This window comes from Acomys russatus, chromosome 23 (genome assembly GCF_903995435.1).
Source record: "Acomys russatus chromosome 23, mAcoRus1.1, whole genome shotgun sequence".
Classification (NCBI taxonomy): domain Eukaryota; kingdom Metazoa; phylum Chordata; class Mammalia; order Rodentia; family Muridae; genus Acomys; species Acomys russatus.
In genome coordinates this window covers 7,883,361-7,903,255 of record NC_067159.1, presented here as the reverse complement: position 1 = coordinate 7,903,255, position 19,895 = coordinate 7,883,361, and the positions used below count along the sequence as shown (strand labels likewise).

Here is a 19,895-nt window from a genome sequence, read left to right as displayed (position 1 = left end):
AAAAAAACAAAACAAACAACAACAACAAAGGTAGACAGACATATAGATGATATAGATAGAATAACTTATAGTCTAAATGAAGAACACAGACGATCAGATATAGCTAACAGTTGTTGACACTTTATTACACGACCCTTGCCCTCCCCACCCACACTATATTTAGTATTTATGTTTAGCTCTTATGAGGCAGCACTGTTGTCCTCATTTTACTGAGACATGGAGGCTCAGAGAAGTTACAGTGTAGTAGGGTCAAAACAGTCCGACGGGAGTCCCTGCTCCTGAGGCTGGAGAGATGGCTCAGCGGTTAAGAACGCTGACTGCTCTTAGCACCCACATGGTGGTTCACAAATGTCTGTTAACTCCAGGTCCGAGGAGTTCCAGTTTTCCAACACCCTCCTACAGCTGTACACGCAGGCAAAATGCCAATGCACATGAAATTAAAAATAAATGTTTTCACTCTCCGTTGGGTCCTCCTATAGACAGTTATAATCGTGGAGGTGATTGCCTAGGCAGCATACCCGGGCCTGGAGGACAAGTGAAATAGTCAAGAAAAGGTAATGTGAGATTTAAGATAAGGTGGAGCTATGACAAGCCACAGAGTTTGGAGGAGGGCAGTCAAGCTGGACAAAGAAACAGTAGCCGGATCCTATTAGGAAGACGATGCCATGCTCAGGACTTTAACCGCAGTCTGTTCTGGGCATAACAATGAGTCACTGATGTTAGGAAGCTGCTATAATAAAGAAGTAATGTGGCCGCGAGGAAGGCAGGAATAAAGGCAAGTATGAAGGACCTTTTAAATAGTCACCAGTAGCCGGGGCGTGGTGGCCCACGCCTTTAATCCCAGCACTCGGGAGGCAGAGGCAGGCGGATCACTGTGAGTTCGAGGCCAGCCTGGTCTACAAAGTGAGTCCAGGATGGCCAAGGCTACACAGAGAAACCCTGTCTCGAAAAACCAAAAAAAAAAAAAAAAAAAAAAAAAAAAAGGTCAACAGTGTAGTCGTACATCCCTTAATAATAGAGATGGTGTGACAGTGTGTTGCTAGGAAATTTCATCCCTGTGTGAGTAGCAGTACGTGTACTTACACAAACTGAGATGGTACAGCTCAGGACCCAGCTCAGTTACCTACCATGTACCTTCACATGGACAGACAACTTCCTAAAACATTGCATGGCCTGCATGACTGAAGTAGTTGAGAATTGTAACGAAAATCCATTGTAACGAAGGCACATAAGCCAAGCGTGACCAGCTTCCTAGATGGTGCCCGCTGAAAGGATGAAACTGGAGAAGAACCACTTATAGGGGAAGATGGTCAATTCGGTGCAAGGTGTGTCGATCAGGAGCACCGGAGTTCTGTGGAGGCGATGTCTGGGGTGTGTGAGGCTCAAAGCTCAGCAAAGGTTTGGACTAAGACACAGAGAACTTGGCAGACGGAAGAAGCCACTCATGGCAAGTATGTGGTGTGGGAAAAGGGGGCCGCAGAGGAACCTTGGGGAAGCCACATCTTTAGGAATGTTCTGGGGCTCTTTCCATTGCCCGCTTCTCAGGTTCCCACCAAAGCAAATAATGACACACACCTTTATCCATCTGGTTTATTTGCCAGTTGCTGTAATTTTGGAGCTAGAGGGCGTCCCATCCCTTTGTCAACTAAATGGCCATTCAAGAGTCAGGGGCACAACTTCGGTATTTGGGCTGGGAGAAGGGTTATAATGGAGAGGCTGGGATGGCAGTGAGAGGACTGGGGCTCAGCCCATCAGGAGTAACTGCTGCCTGGCCCTCCCAAGGGGATGACGAAGACCGAGATGTCATCCCCGGAACCCAGCTTGTTGTTTGGGAGACGCCAGCCACGGTCCCGGGGGATGCCCCGGGCCCCTAGGACCAGAGCTTGGGCCAGAGCTGTATACCTGCCAGGAGCACATGTGCATATTCATGTACCAACATGTCTATGAAAAGATGGGTATACAGGCCCACACGTGGGTCTCCAGGCTTTGTCCCCCTTTGCCCCTTCCTTCACCAGCACTACCCCTCCCAACACCTTGCCAGGTGCCCCCCTACCTGCTGGGATCATTGGGCTCATAGGCCGACAGCACCCTGTCCACAGTGGCAGCTACCTCACAGTCATTGGTCACATCCCACAAGCCATCTGTTCCCAAGACGAGCACGTCATCTGGGCAGTGCTCGTACTGAGTCAGGTCGTACACTCGTACCTGGTAGGGAAGGAAAGAGAGGACCCAGGACCCGTGGGTGTGAGGGCTGCTAGAGGCTGGAGATAAAGGGACCCTGGGCAAAAGCCAGCCAGAGCCTCCTGAAGGAAGGAAGGTGAGCTCACCTCAGGGAAGCAGGAGAGGAAAGGCTTGATGGGCAGTGTAGAACTGCAGACCCTTAGGTTGTGGTCTCCCAAGCCTCGGGTCACCCCAATGGTGGCCATTACCCGGGCCTGAGGGAAATGAGAAAGAATGCTGGCATTTAGTTCCTCTCTCTGGGACTCACTGAAACCACAGAACCCACCCACACCTATTATCCCATTAAACCTTCTGCTCCCGGTGGCGTCTTCCTGCCCTCTCCCACCTCTACTGCAGGGCTTTACCTTTTTGCCCTCCCCACAGACCAGAGGGAACCTGAGATCCTCCAGTTCAATCTTTTTGTAGGCCCTGGGGAGGGAGGAGGAGAGGAGGTATCACCCAGGCGACAAAGGCCCCATCCCCAGTGAACAGCACATCCCCACACAAACCCTTCCGAGGAAGGGCCATATTCTCCAACTCCCAGCCTGACCCAGCTTCCACCTTGCTTGCTGGTTGCCATGGGAACCGGCGCCCCAGCTCTGAGGGAAGTGTTACCAGCCAGTCATGTTCTGGTCCCTGTACAGCATCCTCTGCCCCAGCTCCTTGGGCTGAACTCTTCGGGGGAACTCAAGGTGGGTGAATTCACTCCCTAGCAGTTCTGGTTTCAGAAAGCCCTGAAGTTGGAAGGGGCCAGAGGGAAGAGAGTCCGCATTACACCACAGCACACGCTGATACAACACGCCACAGTTATTTTATAGCAGACCCTTAAAGTTTACCGCAGGCCACACTCTTCTCATCCCTCACAATGGCCTGTGAGGCTGGAACCGGTGAGTAAAGGACTTGTCAGAGGCCACACAATTAGCAATGTACACAAAGCAGGATTCAGCCCCCAGGCAGTCCGGATAGAGAGCCCGCAAAAGGGTGCGCTAAGATAACACCCTTGCCCGGGCCTTTGTTGTTTTCACCCCCCTACCTCTGACTCTACTTCCTTCCTCAACTGGGGCTACAACGGCAGCCCTGGCCTCCTTCAGGCTGCATTATCTCTCCCGGTCACCCAGCACTCCAGAGTCCACACACCACACAGCACCCTTCCAGGAAGTTCCCAGTGGGAAGCTTTGAGCGTAAAGACTGGGGTGGGGAATTGGGTCCCTACTTACAAGCAGCTGAAGACGCTGGCGCTCTGTCTCTGGTGTGAACTCCCGGGACATAGGAATGATCTCACCATTCCGGACAATGATAGCCCTGCCCAGAGACAGAAAAGATTTAGACCTCGTTATGGGTCCAGGAGGACCAGGATCTTCCCATAATGCACCTGATGGTTCCTTACTGGGTCCTCATGCTTCCTTCTCTTGTGGATATTCCCAACACTAATCACTTTAACAGTTTCCCCACCCCACCCCACCCCCCCACCTCACTCTCTGCATTCCTCTCGTCCTGGAGAGTGTGGCCCCTCATGCGGCCACTTTCAGAGCCCTCTTCCCACTCACCTGCTGTCACCCGCATTGGCCACATACATCTTGCCTAGCAGGTATACCACAACCAGTGCACAGCAGCCCCCTTCCACTTGGTGGCCACGCCGTTCACGGGCCATCTGCTCGTCCTGCCAGGTGAGGAAGGGTCAAAGGGAACAGAAAAACTTTCTGCACCTCTGCAGGCCAGAGTGGAAGAGAAGAGGACCACACAGGGCAAACGGACCAAGTTCTGCCCAGGCTCTCAAAGCTAGTGTGGATTCTGGGAGTTAACCCACCCACTCCCACTGCCACACAGTGTTGTTGACTAGAGCACCTACCTAGCACATTATTGGCATTGGCCGCCCACTCACCATGATCTGGAAGGCATTCTCAATCGCTCCTATTACCAGGCTCTCATGGGTCACTTCCTTCTGTGGAGACCAGCAAGACTGAGGGCTAACCAAGTGTGAGGGATCAGAGAGACCTGGGGTTCCCGGAGTGGCTGGGAGACAGAGGGGAGGTGGCAAGGGATCCTGAAGTATTTCCACTAGGTCCTTTAGCTGCTCTCGGATATGGCGATGCAGGAGCCGGGAGGCCACTTCGGCTGCTCCACCGCCAGCGTGCCCATCAAACAGGCCCCAGTAGTAGAAGCAGAGTCCCTGGTGAAGGAAAAGATGGAAGTCAGTGGGGAAGGAGGGTGACAGGGCAGAACAAGTCTGTAAGCATCCATATAGAGCATCGCACGGGAGAGTGAGTGTGATATTAAGTCAAATTAGATTTATCCACTTGTTCACGCACAGCCTGCTGTGTCAAGAGAAAGAAGAGCCAAATATGAGAGATGCAAAGATCAGCACTGATGATTAATTAATCTATAAATACATGAGCATCTTTAGTTTAAATGGAATAGTAAACATTAATAGTGGGACTAATCTAATTGAAGCCACTTAGGGTTCTTGAGGCAGAGGTAAAAATCTCCACACTTCTCAGATTTAGAACCAATTCCTGAAATCCCCAGGGGGGAAATGACACCATACATCTGGAGGTTAGGAAAGGGAAGAAGTATTACCTGATTACAGCTGGGCTCCCTGGAGGCCCCTGTAACACTCCTGCGGCTTTCCACGCACACGACCTCGCAGCAAGCCTGGTCCTCGTTGTGCCTGCTCTTGCCAGCATTGATGACCCTGCCAGGCCAGAGTGTCCCACATCAGGTTAGACACTAGACTAGATCCTGGAATAACCCCTATTTTAGGCATGCACACACACACACACACACACACACACACACACACACACACACACACACACACACAAAACGCGTGCGCGCGCTCGCGCTCATGCTCTCCTGCCTGCTGTCCAAGCTGAAAAAGGTCACAGCTGCCTGGGCTCCAAGCCAGAGGGAAGAGGAGAAGGCAAGGCCAGCAAGAAGTACTGTCTGGGTGTCAGAAGGTACAGTCTCATAGAAAGGCCCGAAACAGTAACTGCCTGCCTCAGTTCCTCCATCCTTGGCAAAGGAGGCTTGCTGGCGGTTGTGGGTGTGGGGCGGGGTCGAGGGCAGACGAAAGCAGTAAACTTTACTTCCCGACCAGTCGAAATTCTACATCCCAACTCCAATCTCCACCAGCTCTGCCAGCGATTCATGGGCTCCTTCACCCTCACCCTAAACGCAATCAGGGAAAGTACTGGTCCCTCTTGCAGTGGGGAAGTGCTCCAGACCAAACGGAGTAAGAGGAAATGTAGGCCTAACCTGGACGAGGCAAGAGTCTCTTAGCTACAAACTTCTCCCACGTGGAAAGCTAAAAGAGGTGAGGGGCCACCCACCTCTCTCCACAGCCTACCTATCTCCCTAGTGCCCCTATCTCGCTAGTGGCTTGGCTTCCCCAGAAGATACATTTAAAAATAATAATAATAATGCATCTGGGAGTACACTTCCACTGGGGCCATGAGAACCAAGGGGTCTATTTCTTTGCTCTACCAGCACCTGTCTTTCTGCAGACCCACATCCCAAGGGAACCGGCGCGTGCAGCGGGCGGACCCCTCCCCCGTCCCGGGAAGCGGCGGCCTTCTGGTGTCGCGGGCTATTTCTGGGTGTGGAGGGGGAGGGGACCGGTAAGAAGGACAGGGAACTGGGGCGCTGGGGCCAGGAAGCGGATGAGTGAGTCTTTCCACCCGCGATCTCCCGAGCAAAGGGAACTGCTTCTCTTCCCGAAGCTCCCCTCCCTTAGCCGGTGAATCGCGGGCCGCGACTGGGAACCCGCTAACTCATCCTCGGCTGTGCGCCCCGCGCCCTCCCAGGGAAGGGACTGTCCTGAGCCTGCGAAGGGGAGGGTGGGCAAAGTCCTGAAGAAAGCGATCGAGGCCGCATCCCGTCCGAGAGAGGACTGGGAAGGGGGTGGTCCTGGGATGGTCCCCGGAGCGTCGTGCGGGGGACGCATCCCAGCAGCCGGGAAGCGTCTCCTACAAGGGTAGGAGTCCCATCTTCCGCTGAGAGCCCCCGGGCGCTCACTCGGCATAGCCTGTACTCCAGGGCAAGCGGCGACCGGTGTCTGGGGGGCTCTGCACAGCTCGGCCTGCGTGGTCGTCGGCGCGTCGCAGACCCCCGGGGCTCAGCTGCAGAAAGGTGGGTCGGGAGAAGCTCGCCCGGGTCTCCGCGGTCTTCGGAGGCGCGCAGACCTCGCTCCCAGACCTAGCCGGAGGGCTCTTAGGTGTCTCTGGGGCAGCAGGCAGCAGTGTGGTCGCGTTGGGCAGATCTGGGGACTTGGGGCGCTGGGACGAAGTGCCACTCGAGCTCACCAGGTGCGCCACAGCCGAGCGCACCCGGTTTAGCATGCTGCCTCCGTGCCCCGCCCTCGGCCGTGGCCCCGCCCCCACAGAGGCCCCGCCCTAGGGCTCTAGGTGGGCGGTGCCCGCTCTTGGTCCTTGAGAAACTTCTCCAAGCTCAAAGCAACACTGGAACCGCCCCACCGGCTCTCCGCCTCTTCTCATCCCTGCTCTGTCCGGCCAGAGAGTCTCAGGTCTGTTGTAGGAAGGAAGCGGAGCGAAGGAATCATTTCAGTCGCGCTGTAAATTATGCATCCGTTAGATTTAATACACTAGAATTTTCCCATTATGACGGGGTAAATTCTCGCGCTCGGTTCGGGGTGGCCTGCCGGCATGGAGAGTTATGGAGCTGATGATTTCAGAGCGAAACATCCACTTGGGTGTGAAGTACTTGGTGTGACGACACCTCGGGCTGGGGCTGCTGAGAGAGAGCTGGTGCGGGCTGCGGTGCAAACCAAGCCTGGCAGCCGACCTCCAGGCTCCTGAAGGCACAGTTCTCTCTAGAGGTCACCTCCACATTTGAGAGAACGATTGTCACTTCCATCCCACTATCTCAAAACCGTTCCCCCATATTTAGACTTCTGCTTGGCAGTTAATAAGGCTAGCGACACAATAAATAACTACGATTATTGAGGACTTGCTGCACGCTAGGCTTTCTACAAAGCACGTTCTGGTCATTAGGTCACTACACCAACACCGCAAGGCGGCGTTCAACCATTTTACACATGAGGCAGGAGTGGACAGTCTCTTGCTACCTTACTAGACTTTCCCAAGAGTGACGCAGCCGCTTAGAGAGCCATACCTGTGTCAGAAGCTGCTAATGACCCTGACTTCTCTGGTTTAGGAAGAAAGACGCAGGGGGGAGCGGAACTCTTCAATTCCCACCCTCAAGGCTCCAAGCGGACCGGAGATGCTGAGCAAGTTCTATGGAGACCGCCAGGGGGAGGCAAAGGCCTGGCTTAAACGTTGGGCCGCCGGAAAGCCCACAATTTGGATACAGCACAAGCAGGCTGTTTTTCTGCCTCTAGCCTCTGACTCGACTGGCAAAGAGTTCAGTCCTTATACTTGGGATTAGAGAGTTGAAACACTACCCAGTCCTTCATCTATCCCTAACGTATTTTTTTTTCCAAGACAGGGTCTCTCTGTGTTAGCCTTGGCTGTCCTGGACTCACTTCATAACCAGGCTGCCCTGGATCTCACAGCGATCCTTCTGCCTCTGTCCCCGAGTGCTGGGATTAAAGGCGTACGCCACCACTCTAGGTCATCATCTTTTTTTCTTTAATTTTTTATGTATATGAATGCTCTGTTTTTCATGCACACGCTGGGCTAACTTGTGCCTCCTTGAAGGGGTGGCTTTCTTGACTGATTCTAAATAAAAATTCCAGAGTGGTCACTCAGAGTACAGACTTGCTGTACTCTGAGCTTTTGCAGGGAAGGTGAGAGCAGAGGAAAATCAGGGTGGAGGTGAGATAAACTGATAAAAATCAGACTCAAAGACTGCAGCCAAGGCAGCCAGAGACAAAGAGCATATTGCCGCTATGGGTGTTTTCTTCCTGTTTGAGAAAAACTGAAGCCAACTGTCTGATAAATGGCATAGCGTCAGTGAGCCAAAGACTAGAGGGGAAAAAATAACTTTGGTTTTATTATTCAGCGTTTCTGGGACAGTTACCTATCACTTCTCAGTGTCACCCACCTTCTGGGCTCTTCACAGCATCCATGGCGTGGCTGCAAAAGTGAGCCACAAAACCAGGGCTTATAGACCCCTAGATTCCAGTTCCAGTAATGCACAGAGGTGCCAGCTGCTCCTCTGGATTCTGGAACCACTCTGGCTCCCACTCATAACCAAATTCTAGGGCTCTCATACCACGGAACCCTCACCTATTCCTGGACCATCACACCTCTTCTATTCTGACTTTCCCATACCTGGTAAAAGGAAAGTGGGGGGGGGGGGGACAGAGCAGGAAAAGCACACTTATGAGATATGTCGTCCCCTGGGAGGTGAGTGACATTCCTCTGTGACAGGAGAAACAGGCAGGAGCCAGGGAGGGAACAGGGCATTCTCAGCACAAGCCCACTTAGTCAAGCACGGTGGCACACATCTGTAATCTTAGGAGGCAGAGGCAGAGACAGGAAGATCACAAGTTAGTGGCTAGCCTGGGCTACAAAGTAAATGCCAGGCCAGCAGACGGCTACATAATGAGACTTTGCCTTAAAGAGGTGGCGGAAATGGCTTAGCAGGTAAAGGTGCTTACTACCAAGCCCGATGACCCGAGTTCAATCCCCAGCACCTACACAATGGAAACAGAGATTCAGAGCGAGGGAGAGAGAAAAGGCCCCACACCTTGTCCCATATTGTATGCTCAGGGCCCAGAACCAGGCTCCTTCTTCGCTTCTCCCTCATACTCAAAGCTTCCTTACTGTCACAGCTACGTCGTGCACCCCTCCTGTAAAGAGACAGATTTACAAGACACCTCTCCCCTCCGAGTGTTTAATGCATCTAAAATATGAACCTGTCAAAAATTGTGCAAGTGGGGTGGGTTATTTACCACCTTTCCGATGAAGAGACTAGGACCTTTAGATCTGGCTCTCGAGACGACTTATACCCACTACCCACAGGGCCGTTCACCGTCCTCCTGAAGTTCTCCAGCCTGGTGCTGTCCCTAGTCCTCCCATGTAGGAGGGCAGCGCTTCTGTGCTGGAAGTATTTACTATTCCCTCCAGGGCGTCAGCCAGGAACCCCTGGGGTAGTGGGGGGAAAGGAGAGGACCATGACCATGACAGACACCTTTGTGCAGTATGGGAGTCTTCTAATACAGTAGCCCTAGCTTCCAGTGCATGGAAAGCACCTTAAATAACACTGGAGTGCAGTGACAAAGAACTGGATATCTCCCACCTGCCCCCGCCCCCTTTTCCTTTTGGGATATGGTCTGGCTGAGGCAGCCCTGGCTGATTTGGAACCCTGTGTAAACCATATAGACCAAGCTGTTCTCAAACTTTCAGTCAGCTTCCTGCCTCCCTGTCCCCAACCCCTGCTGTGTTTTTTGTTTGTGTGGTTGTTTGTTTGTTACGTTTTTTTAAACATTTATTTTTATTTTTTATGTATGAGTGCTCTATCTGCATGTATACCTTAATACCAGAAGAGGGCATCAGATCATTTTATAGATGGTTGTGAGCCACCCACCATGTGGTTTCTGGGAATTGAACTCACGACCTCTGAAAGAGCAGACAGTGCTCTTAACCACTGAGCCATCTCTCCAGCCCCTGGCTTGGGGTTTTTTGTTTGCTTGTTTGTTTTGTTTTGTTTTGTTTTAGATAGGGTCTCACACTATAGTCCAGACTGCAGCAGAATTCGTGACAATTCTGCTTCAGTCTCATCTCCCAAGTTAATAACGGTATGAGCTATTAAATAAGTCTGAAGGACTGACTTTTAAGATTTTTTTTTCCAGAGCTGAGGACCGAACCCAGGGCCCTGTGCTTGCTAGGCAAGCAAGCACTCTACCACTGAGCTAAATCTCCAACTCCTGACTTTTAAGATTTAATGAGCTCGGATTTAAGTAACGGTTTACTGCTGGTCTAGGTGAATACTTTCCCAACGCCCACCCCAGCCCAGAATGCCACCTACCTCCCTTGAACCACAGTACTAGAGGCCGCATTCCTGGCGGTTTTAGCTTCTAATTATGTTCTGCCCAGAGAACTGTACAAGAAAACAGAGCCCGTGAGCTTCTGTCCCTGGTCTCGCCCTGCGCCACAAGAGGCCGCTGTGTGCCAGCTGCGCCCATCCTCCCGGCAGAGCGCCCCACGCTGTGTCAAAGGAGGCGGCGGTGCCCGCAAAGTCCGAAGCAGCGGGAAGGTCTCCTAGCTGCGCGCTCCCTAGCCTGCCGGGCGGCAAGCTCGCAAGGCCCTGACTGAGCCGGGCAGAGCTGGTGGGTCCTAGTCCAGGTACTCAGAGCCGAGCTCACTTGGGCCCCGGGACTTCAGCTGAGCCATAGACCCGGCGCAGCAACTCAGTGACAATCGATTGCGGACAGAGCTCAGGACCAGACAACACCCAAGCTGGCCACTCCCGCGGAGAGCCCACCTTTGGAAGTCTAGATGCCAAGTTCAGAGGCAGCGAGGACCTCAGGCCAGAAGGTTGAACCAAAACCACTGCTGTGGGGCAGGTGGGTACCAGGAGTAAGAATGGGTGCTGAAGAGGGACAGGAGCAAGCAAAACAAAGTCGAGGATTCTTGCTTGACTCCTTGTTGGTATGCAGGCTACTCTCTCCCAGCGTCACCTTAGTTTGAACTGGCGATTGGGGAAACAGCCCAAGGAAACTGAGGCACACTATGGACGCTGAAGCTTCCTTTTCCAGCACCCTTTGGGGGAGGGAATTGAATGCTAGAGATCCGGCGTCTGCATCTTTCCCAGGCTCTCTGAGCATTGGAGAACCTAGGAGAGATGTGCAAGTTGGATGGGACATTGGGAGAGCTCAGCCAGAAATAGGATGTCCCCAAGAGAAGAACATGTGGGGTTTGCAATAGTCAAGGCCTTCTGACACACCTTGGAAGAAGACACCCACTGAGAAAAGAGGCTGGACTAGAAGGGTGGGAACACACCCATGCCCAGGGGGTGGGCACTCCCCCTTCACCCCCATGCTCACTCCTCACTCCAGGCCTTTCCGGAGATCACCAGCCTGTGTGTTTGCTTTACTTCTCTTTGGAGACTGGGTGAGGAGAGGACCTTGCGGGGGCGGGGGAGGGGGGGCGGGAGAGAACAGAGAAGCGCTTGTGGGCTGTGCACTGATGCAGAGACCTGTTGCACTGCCAGGCTAGCTAGCCCTCTGTAGTGGGGCTGAGGGACGGCAGCAGAATTGAGCCAGTTCCAGGAGAGTCCAGGAAGGAAGGATCTGTGGAAGGAAAGAGAATTTGGAGACCCAGGGATTCTCCCCTAGGGCTCTCTCCCAGGACAAAGCTGGCAGATCCATACCTTCTCTGACCCTAGCTCTGTCCCAAGGCCAGAGCACTGATTCTTAGACCCTCCTACCCCTGCATCGCGCCTAGGAAAAAGAAAGCTCAGCTGCCCTTCTCAGGGTCACTGCCCCCACAGGTTTCCATGGTCTGGGGGAAGAGAACAGGGGAGCAGGGATGGACTCCCAGAGCAGAAATATTGCCCTTGCCACAGGAACAGCCTAAGTTGGACTTCTTTAGTATTCAGCTCATCCCCTTACTACTGTCCAAGCTTTTTCTTAGCCCCCTTTGCCCTCCCCCCCAGTCTAGCCTCTCCCCAGCCTGAACAACCTCCATATTGCTCCCTACTTGCCCAGATGGAATGAGTCCGAGACCAGCAGATGAACAGACAGAAGCTTAAAGACCCAGGAACGGTGAGACAGCTGGAGACCCAAATCAAGGAGCCGGCATTCCCTCCAAGGGAGCAGCTGTGCCCTTTGGTTTGGCCTCCAGTATTCCTACAACTGTGCTGCACTCACTGGGGCCACGGATCCAGGCCCACGCTTGGCCTCCAGGGGCCTGTGGCCTCCTGGGATCTTCCTGTCCCCTTCTGTGGCTAGTTTCTTTCAGTGTGTGTGTGTGTGTGTGTGTGTGTGTGTGTGTGTGTGTGTGTGTGTTTCTGTTTTTCTGGTTTCTCTCTGGTTCTTATTCACCCTCTAGTATAGATGTTGGAGGCCCTGTTTGGTTCACAGAAGAAAGGAGGAAGGGAACAGTAGCCATAGGGCAGGCTGTCCCTGTCCCATGCCAGCCAGCCTTGGACAAGACATTCAACTTCTATCTATCATCTATCTATCTATCTTGCTATCTATCTATCTATGTATCTTCATGTGTGTGCATGGTATCTGCATGTGTGCATCTGTGTGAAAGCCAGAGGAGCCTAATCTGATGGAGACAGCCTGCCCCATCAGTCTCCACCTTACTCCCTTCAGGCAGGTCTTTCACTGGATCTAGCATCAGGCAGTCCATCAATCCAGCACCCTGATCTTTTTACATCTGTGTTGGTATTCTCAGGCTTGCTCAGGAGGTGTTCTTACTCACTGAGCCCTCAGGCCTGTGTTCTGTGTGTGTTTGTTTGTTTGTGAAAGGGTCCTCCCATGGAGCCGTGGCTAGTCTTAAAACTCACTGTGTAGACCAGGCTAGCCTCAAACTTCCAAAGATCCTCCTGCAGCTGCCTCTGAAGTGCTGAGATTACAAGCATCTGCCACCACGACAAGCCTTCGTCTCTTTCTTCTAAGAATTTAAATCATGTTCAGACTGAATTGCACTGCTACTACAGTTCCATGATTCAAAACTCAAACATGAAAAAGAAAGATTAGGGGGAAAATTAATTCTTTTGCCTGTTTCCATCTTCCAGCCAAGCAAAGCATTTCCCTTCTTAATGGCAAACAGGGCTGGTGTGTATGTATTAAGCAACAATGCACCTCCTCCCTCATACATACTTGTGTATACAGTGTGTTCGCACCTCCTACTTGTTGCTTTTTTTTTTCCCCCTCCTGGAAGACTGGCCTCTCACTAGAGTCTACTGCACACGCCACTACAAAGCTCCCCAATGATTTCGGTTTTCATTGTGCTGTGTTGTGTTCTGTGTTCCCAGCGATCTGGGAGAAACTGCATTTTCATATTCTCCACAGTGTACACAGCTCCTCTACTGATGGCTATTTGGGTCGTGTCCAGACTTTTTTTTTTAAGATTTATTTATTTATTATTATGTATACAGTGGTGAAGAGGGCATCAGGTCACATTATAGATGGTTGTGAGCTACCATGTGGTTGCTGGGAATTGAACTCATGACCTCTGGAAGAGCAGTCAGTACTCTTAACTGCTGAGCCATCTCTCCAGCCTCACGTATCCAGACTTTTTGAGCTTTATTTTATTTGTAAATGGATAATAGCAATCTCTTGTGCAGTGGGATTTAATCAAGAGCACACAAGTGAAGTGTCTGGGTCAAGAGATCAAAAAGTAGGAGTCCGCATCATCGTCCAATCCACGGCACAGCCCTTTAATTCACTCTGCAGAATGTCTCCGATGCCTTCTCCACAGGCTCTGCCTTCCTGTTCCTTGGTCCTTCTGTGTCACTCATCACTTTCCACAGTGACATCGTGCCTGGCTACAAGCTGCCTGGAGACAAGGTATGCAGCCAGCTTACCCTTGGGCCTCTAGACCATGGCACAGAGAAGGGGTGGAGTCTGAGGGCAAAGGGGGGAACATCTGCCCTGAGCTAAGCAGTGTGTGCACTTCTCTCCACAGAATGAGTGACAGGGCCTCAAGCAACTGGAGCCCAGGCAGCTGGGTGCTAGCACTGTACCTGGCCTGGCTGTGGATACGTCTGGCCTCTGCCTCCTTGCAGCCACCAACAGCCACAGGTTTGGGGGCAGCGGTGCTGAGACTAGAGAGCCAGAGGGTCCTCAATCCATCCCACAAAGCAGGCAGATCTCGGAGGGTGGAGTACATTTAGCAGAGGTGACTCCTCCGGTCATTACCGAGGAATCTCTGTCCTCCTCTGCTGCCCAGCCAGTCCGGAGAAGGCCTGAGTGGCCCCCACTGGTATCATCTCTTCCAGGGGGAAGGTGTTCTGCAGTGAGGGGCCCTCGGGTGGAGGCTTAAGTCTAGTCTCCTGGCCTAATTCTGAGGTTTTCCTTCTGGGATGGCTAAAGCCTCTGTAAGCGGATGATCCTCCCCCCACGCATTGTAAGCTCTAGGCCCTTGCCCTCACCCTGAGAAAGCAGAAGGTGGGGGCTGGTGTGGAACCCCAGCTTTCAAAGAGTCCTGAACATAGCCTCAGGGGGGTAGGTAATACACACTCTCTCTTTCTTCCTCTCTCCTCCCCCAACCCCCCCCCCCCCCCGTGTGTGTGTGTGTGTGTGTGTGTGTGTGTGTGTGTGTGTGTGTGTGTTGAGGGTATGTATGATCCCTCCCCTTGCCTCTATGCTAGGAAACACTACCACTGAGTTGCAGGCCCACCACTGGATAGCGCTTAAATGGCCTTTCCCTGAGCAAGGAGGGGGGGCCTTGAGGACTTGCAGCCCGGTGGGAGGGAGGAGCGTGGGGTTGCAGGCTTGGGTCTCCCGATCATAATTATACTGCTGGCCCCAACAGCCCTTGTGAAGCAGGGCACCTGTGAGGTGATCGCTGCTCATCGCTGCTGCAACCGGAACCGCATTGAGGAGCGCTCCCTGACAGTCAAATGCTCCTGCCTTTCCGGCCAGGTGGCTGGCACCACGAGGGCAAAGCCCTCCTGTGTGGACGGTGAGTGGTGAGAGGCCAGGCCCTGGGCAGCCTGGGCAGAGCAGAGATAAGGAAGTCCATTGAGGCCTCGCCATCTGCTGAGGATCTAGTTTCAGAGCATCTCAAGGCTTACCTTATCAGTCTTACGTGATGGAGAATCTCCTTGGAGGAGAGGGCAGACATGGCCCGCCCTGTGACATAGAGGAAGAAAGCTCTTGTTACAGGCCATACATACACCTACCACCTGGCCCACCCCTCACACCAGCTCCTCTGGTCGCACACTCTTCCAGTGACATCCTCTTCCACACATCTCTTATTCTCAGCCTCCTTCTTGAGGAGACACATGATCCCTCACAGCACACAGCCACTTTACCTCCTTTCTGTCCTCACTTGTGTTCTCACGCTCCAGTGGCATCCACTAGCTCACATGGCAGCTCGTGCACTCCTGGATATGGCTTGCACACTAGCTCACTAAGGAGGGCACCGAAGGTGATACCTCTGTGCTAATGACTGCTACCCCAGCGTCAACTTCACCTGCCTCCTAGCCTCACTAGCCTCCCCTTTTGCTGTGGCGCAGTGATGAAGTTTGTGGTGATAGTGCCACTCCTCAGACTGAGTACAGTGTTGCCTCCTTGGACAGCCCAGAGTTGGGGGAAGAGAAGGGGGTGGTTACAACCAAAGCCTGCGGCACGTGGGAAGGTGTGCCTCATTCACAGGCCAGCAGTGCCCGGTGCTCCCAGAGCTTAGAGTCACACCTGCCTCCTGCCCCACAGCTTCCATTGTCCTGCAAAAGTGGTGGTGTCAGATGGAGCCCTGTCTGCTGGGGGAGGAGTGTAAGGTGCTCCCGGACCTGTCGGGGTGGAGCTGCAGCAGTGGACACAAGGTCAAAACCACCAAGGTATTGAGATGGATGCATCATCCTCCCAACCTGTTCCCCCATCCACCCCGGGTAGCACAGAGGGCCAGGATGGCAGTGCCATTAGGTGTGCGTGTCAACCATGGGAACACATCCCAAACAGTCCTCAGGCACTGCTGCTGAGGGAATGGTTCGCCCTTGTAGGCAAAACTGATGTTCTGCCTACCTTGGTTTTCTCCTCTCTGCTTAGAATGGTTTTACCACTAGAAAATACCAGGCCTTTTAAGACAATGCTGGAGCAGGGCACAGAGGCACACATCTGTAATCCTAGCACTCAGCAGCAAGGTCAGGAGTTCAAAGCTAGCCTAGGCTACATGATACCTGTCTCAAAACAAAGTAGAGAACTGAGAGAATTACATAGCTCATCCAGGGAGGGATTTCTCCTTCTATCTGGGTTTCAGAAACTGTAACCACTCTTCCTACCACCTCACCACAGACTGTCCCCAGCTCCTCCCCCCCCCCCCCCCCCAACTCCCACCCTCACCCACCCCCCCCACCCCCTGTCACCTACACCACTCCTTCAGTCTTTAATTTCCTGCGGTTCCTACCTGGCCTCCTGTAGTCAGATTTCTCTTTCTTCAGTGACAGCACTAAAGGAGATTATTATCATCATGGCTTGCAGCCTGCCCCACAAAACAAGGGGTAATTAAAATTGTATCAAAGTCTTTAGCAATCCCATGGGTGCTGTGGCTAATTAGTTGCGTGCTATGGCTAATTGGTTGCCTGTCATTGTCATCATCGTCTGTGCAAACGAGTGACACTTCCGGCAAAGCCAAGGCAGTGTCTCTGGCCCTGTCCTCTCCATGCACAGCTAGCAGACTACCAAACAGAAGCAAAAACAGCTTTTAGGGTTCTGAGGAACACACAACACCAGGAGCTACAGAGGGAAAGGGTTTGGCAGCTGGAGAGACAGCTCAGTGGTTAAGAGTACTTCCTGCTTTTGCAGAGGACCCAGGTTCAGTTTCCAGCATCCATATGGCAGGTCAGTACTGTCTATAACACAGTCCTAAAGGATCCAATGCCCTCTTATGGCCTTCATGGTCACCAGGCATACATGTGGAGATGTTCATGTAGACACAACACTTAGACACACAAGCAAACAAACAAACAACAACAATAACAACAACAAAAAACAAAAAGAGGTGGGGGTCTGGCTGACTAAAAGACAGAGCAGCCTGTCTCTAGGCAGCCATTCTGAGAATGTTTATTAGGGCTTACAAGGGGAGACCTATCACAGAGGTTGGGACATTTGCCATACTTGGGTTTGTGGCCTGAAAGACAGATCACTGCTTTTGTAATTTGTGTAGTGGCTCAGAAGCAAACGGTGGTGAGGCTTGTCCGATTGGTGTCAGCATGGAGCGCCAGGCCACACGTGTTCAGCTTGGATGGCTTTAGGAGACAGGCAGCAGTGAGCTTGGAGCGACTTGCCTATGCTGGGGCTCTCTGGCATGCTTCAATGGCTGTCTCTCTGATGCTTTTTCTAACTTTCTTCTACTTGATCATTTGCTTTCTAGGTCACACGGTAACTCTTGGAGGTCACGGCTTAGGCAGGTCAGCCTTGACCAAGCTTTGGACTGAAGAAGGGCTTCTGGACACTAGATAGTAGACATGAGGGCTCACTTACCTGGACATGTGTCCATGACATATGTCCCATGTCACATGTAACAGCAAACCTGCCAGGGCCCTGTTAGTCACGCTGCTCAGCAGAAATGCTTGGATCTTTGGCCACAGACTTGAGACCAATGCTCTTCTATGAACAAAGATCAACACACACAATTCTGTCCTTAAGGAATAGCTTGTCAAGTTAGAGAGGAGATGACAGACTATTTAAACAGTCTAAAGTGTTTGGTACCCATGGCCTCAGAGCTACCTGCAGTGGGTGTGGCGGTGGTGGGGTGGGTGAAATTCTTATAGACCTTCGGCTATCCCCTGATCACAGGGCACAAAGTCCTGGTGTTGCATCAGTACTCTCCCATCAGTCCTGTATCCCCAGCAAGATGCTAAGATGTTAGAGGAAACACTGTCCCCTAAGGCCAAGCCAGAGGGGTCTCTTTTGGACAGGACTAGAAGGTAGAGATGAAGAGCTCTGCCACACAGCTCTGCAGAGGCAGGGCGGGCCTCACATCCCTTTGCTGGCTATGGGATCCAGGTCCTCAGAATCAGGTGTCTCGTGTGTTTGTTTTGATGGACAAGGAGCCCGAGTCACAGAGGGATGAGATAGATGATTTGCCCAAGATCTCACAGCTTGGGTTTCTGAAACACGGATGCCAAGAGTCCGGCCTAATCCTTACAAACACTGTCTGGCCAGCACAGCGTGTTTCCTGGGAGATGGGACTTAGACCACTGGGATTTTGAATGAAGCTACTGACCCCCCATCCAGAGTCATCCAGAATACATACATGCTGCAGAGTGGAGCCACTTCGCCGTTTCCCCAAATCCAAAGAGGCCCCATGACAGGCCAGAGGTCACTCGGCCCAGTTACAACTGGAACACTGTGAACTGACATCCCATTGCCCTTCCGGGAGCTTCAACCATCTCCCTATGTAGGTACCTGCCAGGCCAGAGCTGCAGCCCAAAGTTGAAGGTCTTCACAGCCAGGCTGGCCTCCTGGGTGACTTGGGAGTAGCATGCTGGCTTACTCTTATCACCAAGACCTTAAGGAGTGGGGTGTGTGAGAGACCAGCCTGGAGGATGCCTGGTCCCTGAGAAGGCAAACCAGTGATGGTTCAGGGTGGAGTCTCGGCTTCCCTCTCTGCCAATCTCCGTGCGCATTTGACTAAGACCCTGATATCGCCCCACCTCAGGGCATGCTTTTGTTTTTGCTGAGAGGAACAGTAAAGTTAACCTCAGAAGGGAAAACTCTAACAGTCTCTGCGTATAGCAGGGCCACAAGCCAGGGTGGCCATGGAGAGGACAAAGGCTGTCATGGCCTCCATCAACACTGAAGAGCGGAGGCCAGGGGCCAGGGGATGGCAGATACTTTCTGGAAAGAGCAGAAAACAAATATCCTATACTCTGCAGAGCACGCTAAGTTTCTGTGACATAGTCTTTGTTTTGTTGTTTTGTTTTTTAAAAAATTTCAGAACTGTCATTGCTGTCTTTAGCTCAAGGGATGAGAGGAACACATTGTGGCCCATTTCAGGTGTTTGTCACCCTTCCCAGGGGATGGTTAAAGGGCTAGGAAGGCCTTCCCAGCCTCCTGGCTCACCCTCTAGGCCATGGAAACCTGAGCGCAGGGCTGGGGCTGGTTTTGTTTTTTTCCTAATGCTCAGGAGAGAGATGGGTGAGGAAATTACTTAGGTTACAGCTGCAGCAGAGCCAACAATAAAAGCCCTCTTTCCTGGGGGCCAGCATGTAGGTTCTGTAGGCTGGTGTAGAGTCCACTAGCAGGACACTGGAAGGAAACCTGGGGTCCCTGTTCCCTCCTTCCTGGACACTGTCATGACAGTGTCAGCACCCCCTGCCCCACCCCGGCTGTGTCATCCACATGAGCTGAGGTTGGAACAGGAGAGTAGGGAACCGATAGTACTAGTGGCCTCGACCAGCCGCAGCCCGCTGCAGCATCCTGTTTCTGTACTTTCCCTTACCGCCCCCCCCACCACTGTCACTAACTCAGTGTGTTAAGTCCTCCAAGCCTCCCTCCCTCCTGACCTAGCCAGGCATTTATTAAGTGAACTCTGAGGGGATGTCTGCTTATGGCCAGGAGAGAACCACATAAGAAGCTCTGGCAAAGAACATAAAAGATTCAGCTGCCACCCACCCCACACACACACAACTTGAGATTCCCAAAATAAACAGATTTCCTTGGGGTGCAGGGGTTCCTGGAGTCATTTGTCATCCCCCTTCCTCCTTGGTGAGAACAGCTCAGGGTCCCTAAAGTTCTCTGGGACCCCATCCCCTCAGCTCCGTAGGCCTTAGGAAAGTTGACAACGCTAAACCATGTGACTGATTTCTGCTGGCCTCCTGGCAATTTCATTAAGGTCTGCAAGGGGTCTCCTGGTTAATGACCCAGACAGCTCCACAGCATTGAGGCTGGCTGAAGCTCCCTAAATCCACAAAATTATAGTTGCCATGGACTATAGAAGCCAGTTAGCCAACTCTTTCACTTGCCAGTCAAGGAGAGGGTATCTCAGAAAGGTCAGGTAATTTGCTCAAAGGTCACACAGCAAGCTGGTGGTATGTCCTGCCCAGTGATGCAGCACAGGGTTCTTTCCACTGTT

The 19,895-nt window shown here is 52.5% G+C and overlaps 2 protein-coding genes across 2 annotated transcripts; one reads left to right on the top strand and one right to left on the bottom strand.

Annotated features, from left to right (window-relative positions):
- Positions 1-1,426: 1,426 nt before the first annotated feature.
- Ppm1j (protein phosphatase, Mg2+/Mn2+ dependent 1J) lies at positions 1,427-6,582 on the bottom strand. Its single transcript, XM_051165781.1, has 10 exons — positions 6,235-6,582; positions 4,798-4,912; positions 4,103-4,390; positions 3,768-3,880; positions 3,438-3,522; positions 2,836-2,954; positions 2,586-2,649; positions 2,328-2,435; positions 2,054-2,205; positions 1,427-1,902 (listed from the first exon to the last, which is right to left on the bottom strand). The coding sequence occupies exons 1-10, from the start codon at positions 6,555-6,557 to the stop codon at positions 1,752-1,754; spliced, it is 1,518 nt and encodes a 505-aa protein (XP_051021738.1). The 5' UTR covers positions 6,558-6,582; the 3' UTR covers positions 1,427-1,751.
- A 3,891-nt stretch (positions 6,583-10,473) lies between these two features.
- Positions 10,474-17,276, top strand: Tafa3 (TAFA chemokine like family member 3). Its single transcript, XM_051165788.1, has 7 exons — positions 10,474-10,708; positions 11,852-11,908; positions 13,575-13,663; positions 13,782-13,897; positions 14,631-14,780; positions 15,533-15,657; positions 17,190-17,276. Exons 2-7 carry the CDS (start codon positions 11,876-11,878, stop codon positions 17,199-17,201), a joined length of 525 nt encoding a protein of 174 aa, XP_051021745.1. The 5' UTR covers positions 10,474-10,708; positions 11,852-11,875; the 3' UTR covers positions 17,202-17,276.
- The last annotated feature ends 2,619 nt before the right edge of the window (positions 17,277-19,895 follow it).

Coding starts and splice junctions, on each gene's coding strand:
- Ppm1j (XM_051165781.1), bottom strand. CDS start 6,557: ATGCTAAACCGGGTGCGCTCGGCTGTGGCGCACCTGGTGAGCTCGAGT. Junction 4,391..4,797: donor GGGAGCCCAGCTGTAATCAG/GTAATACTTCTT, acceptor TTCCTTCACCAG/GGACTCTGCTTCTACTACTG. Junction 2,650..2,835: donor GACCAGAACATGACTGGCTG/GTAACACTTCCC, acceptor CTCCCTCCCCAG/GGCCTACAAAAAGATTGAAC.
- Tafa3 (XM_051165788.1), top strand. CDS start 11,876: ATGAACAGACAGAAGCTTAAAGACCCAGGAACG. Junction 11,909..13,574: donor AGCTTAAAGACCCAGGAACG/GTGAGACAGCTG, acceptor CCTTCTCCACAG/GCTCTGCCTTCCTGTTCCTT. Junction 14,781..15,532: donor AAAGCCCTCCTGTGTGGACG/GTGAGTGGTGAG, acceptor CCTGCCCCACAG/CTTCCATTGTCCTGCAAAAG.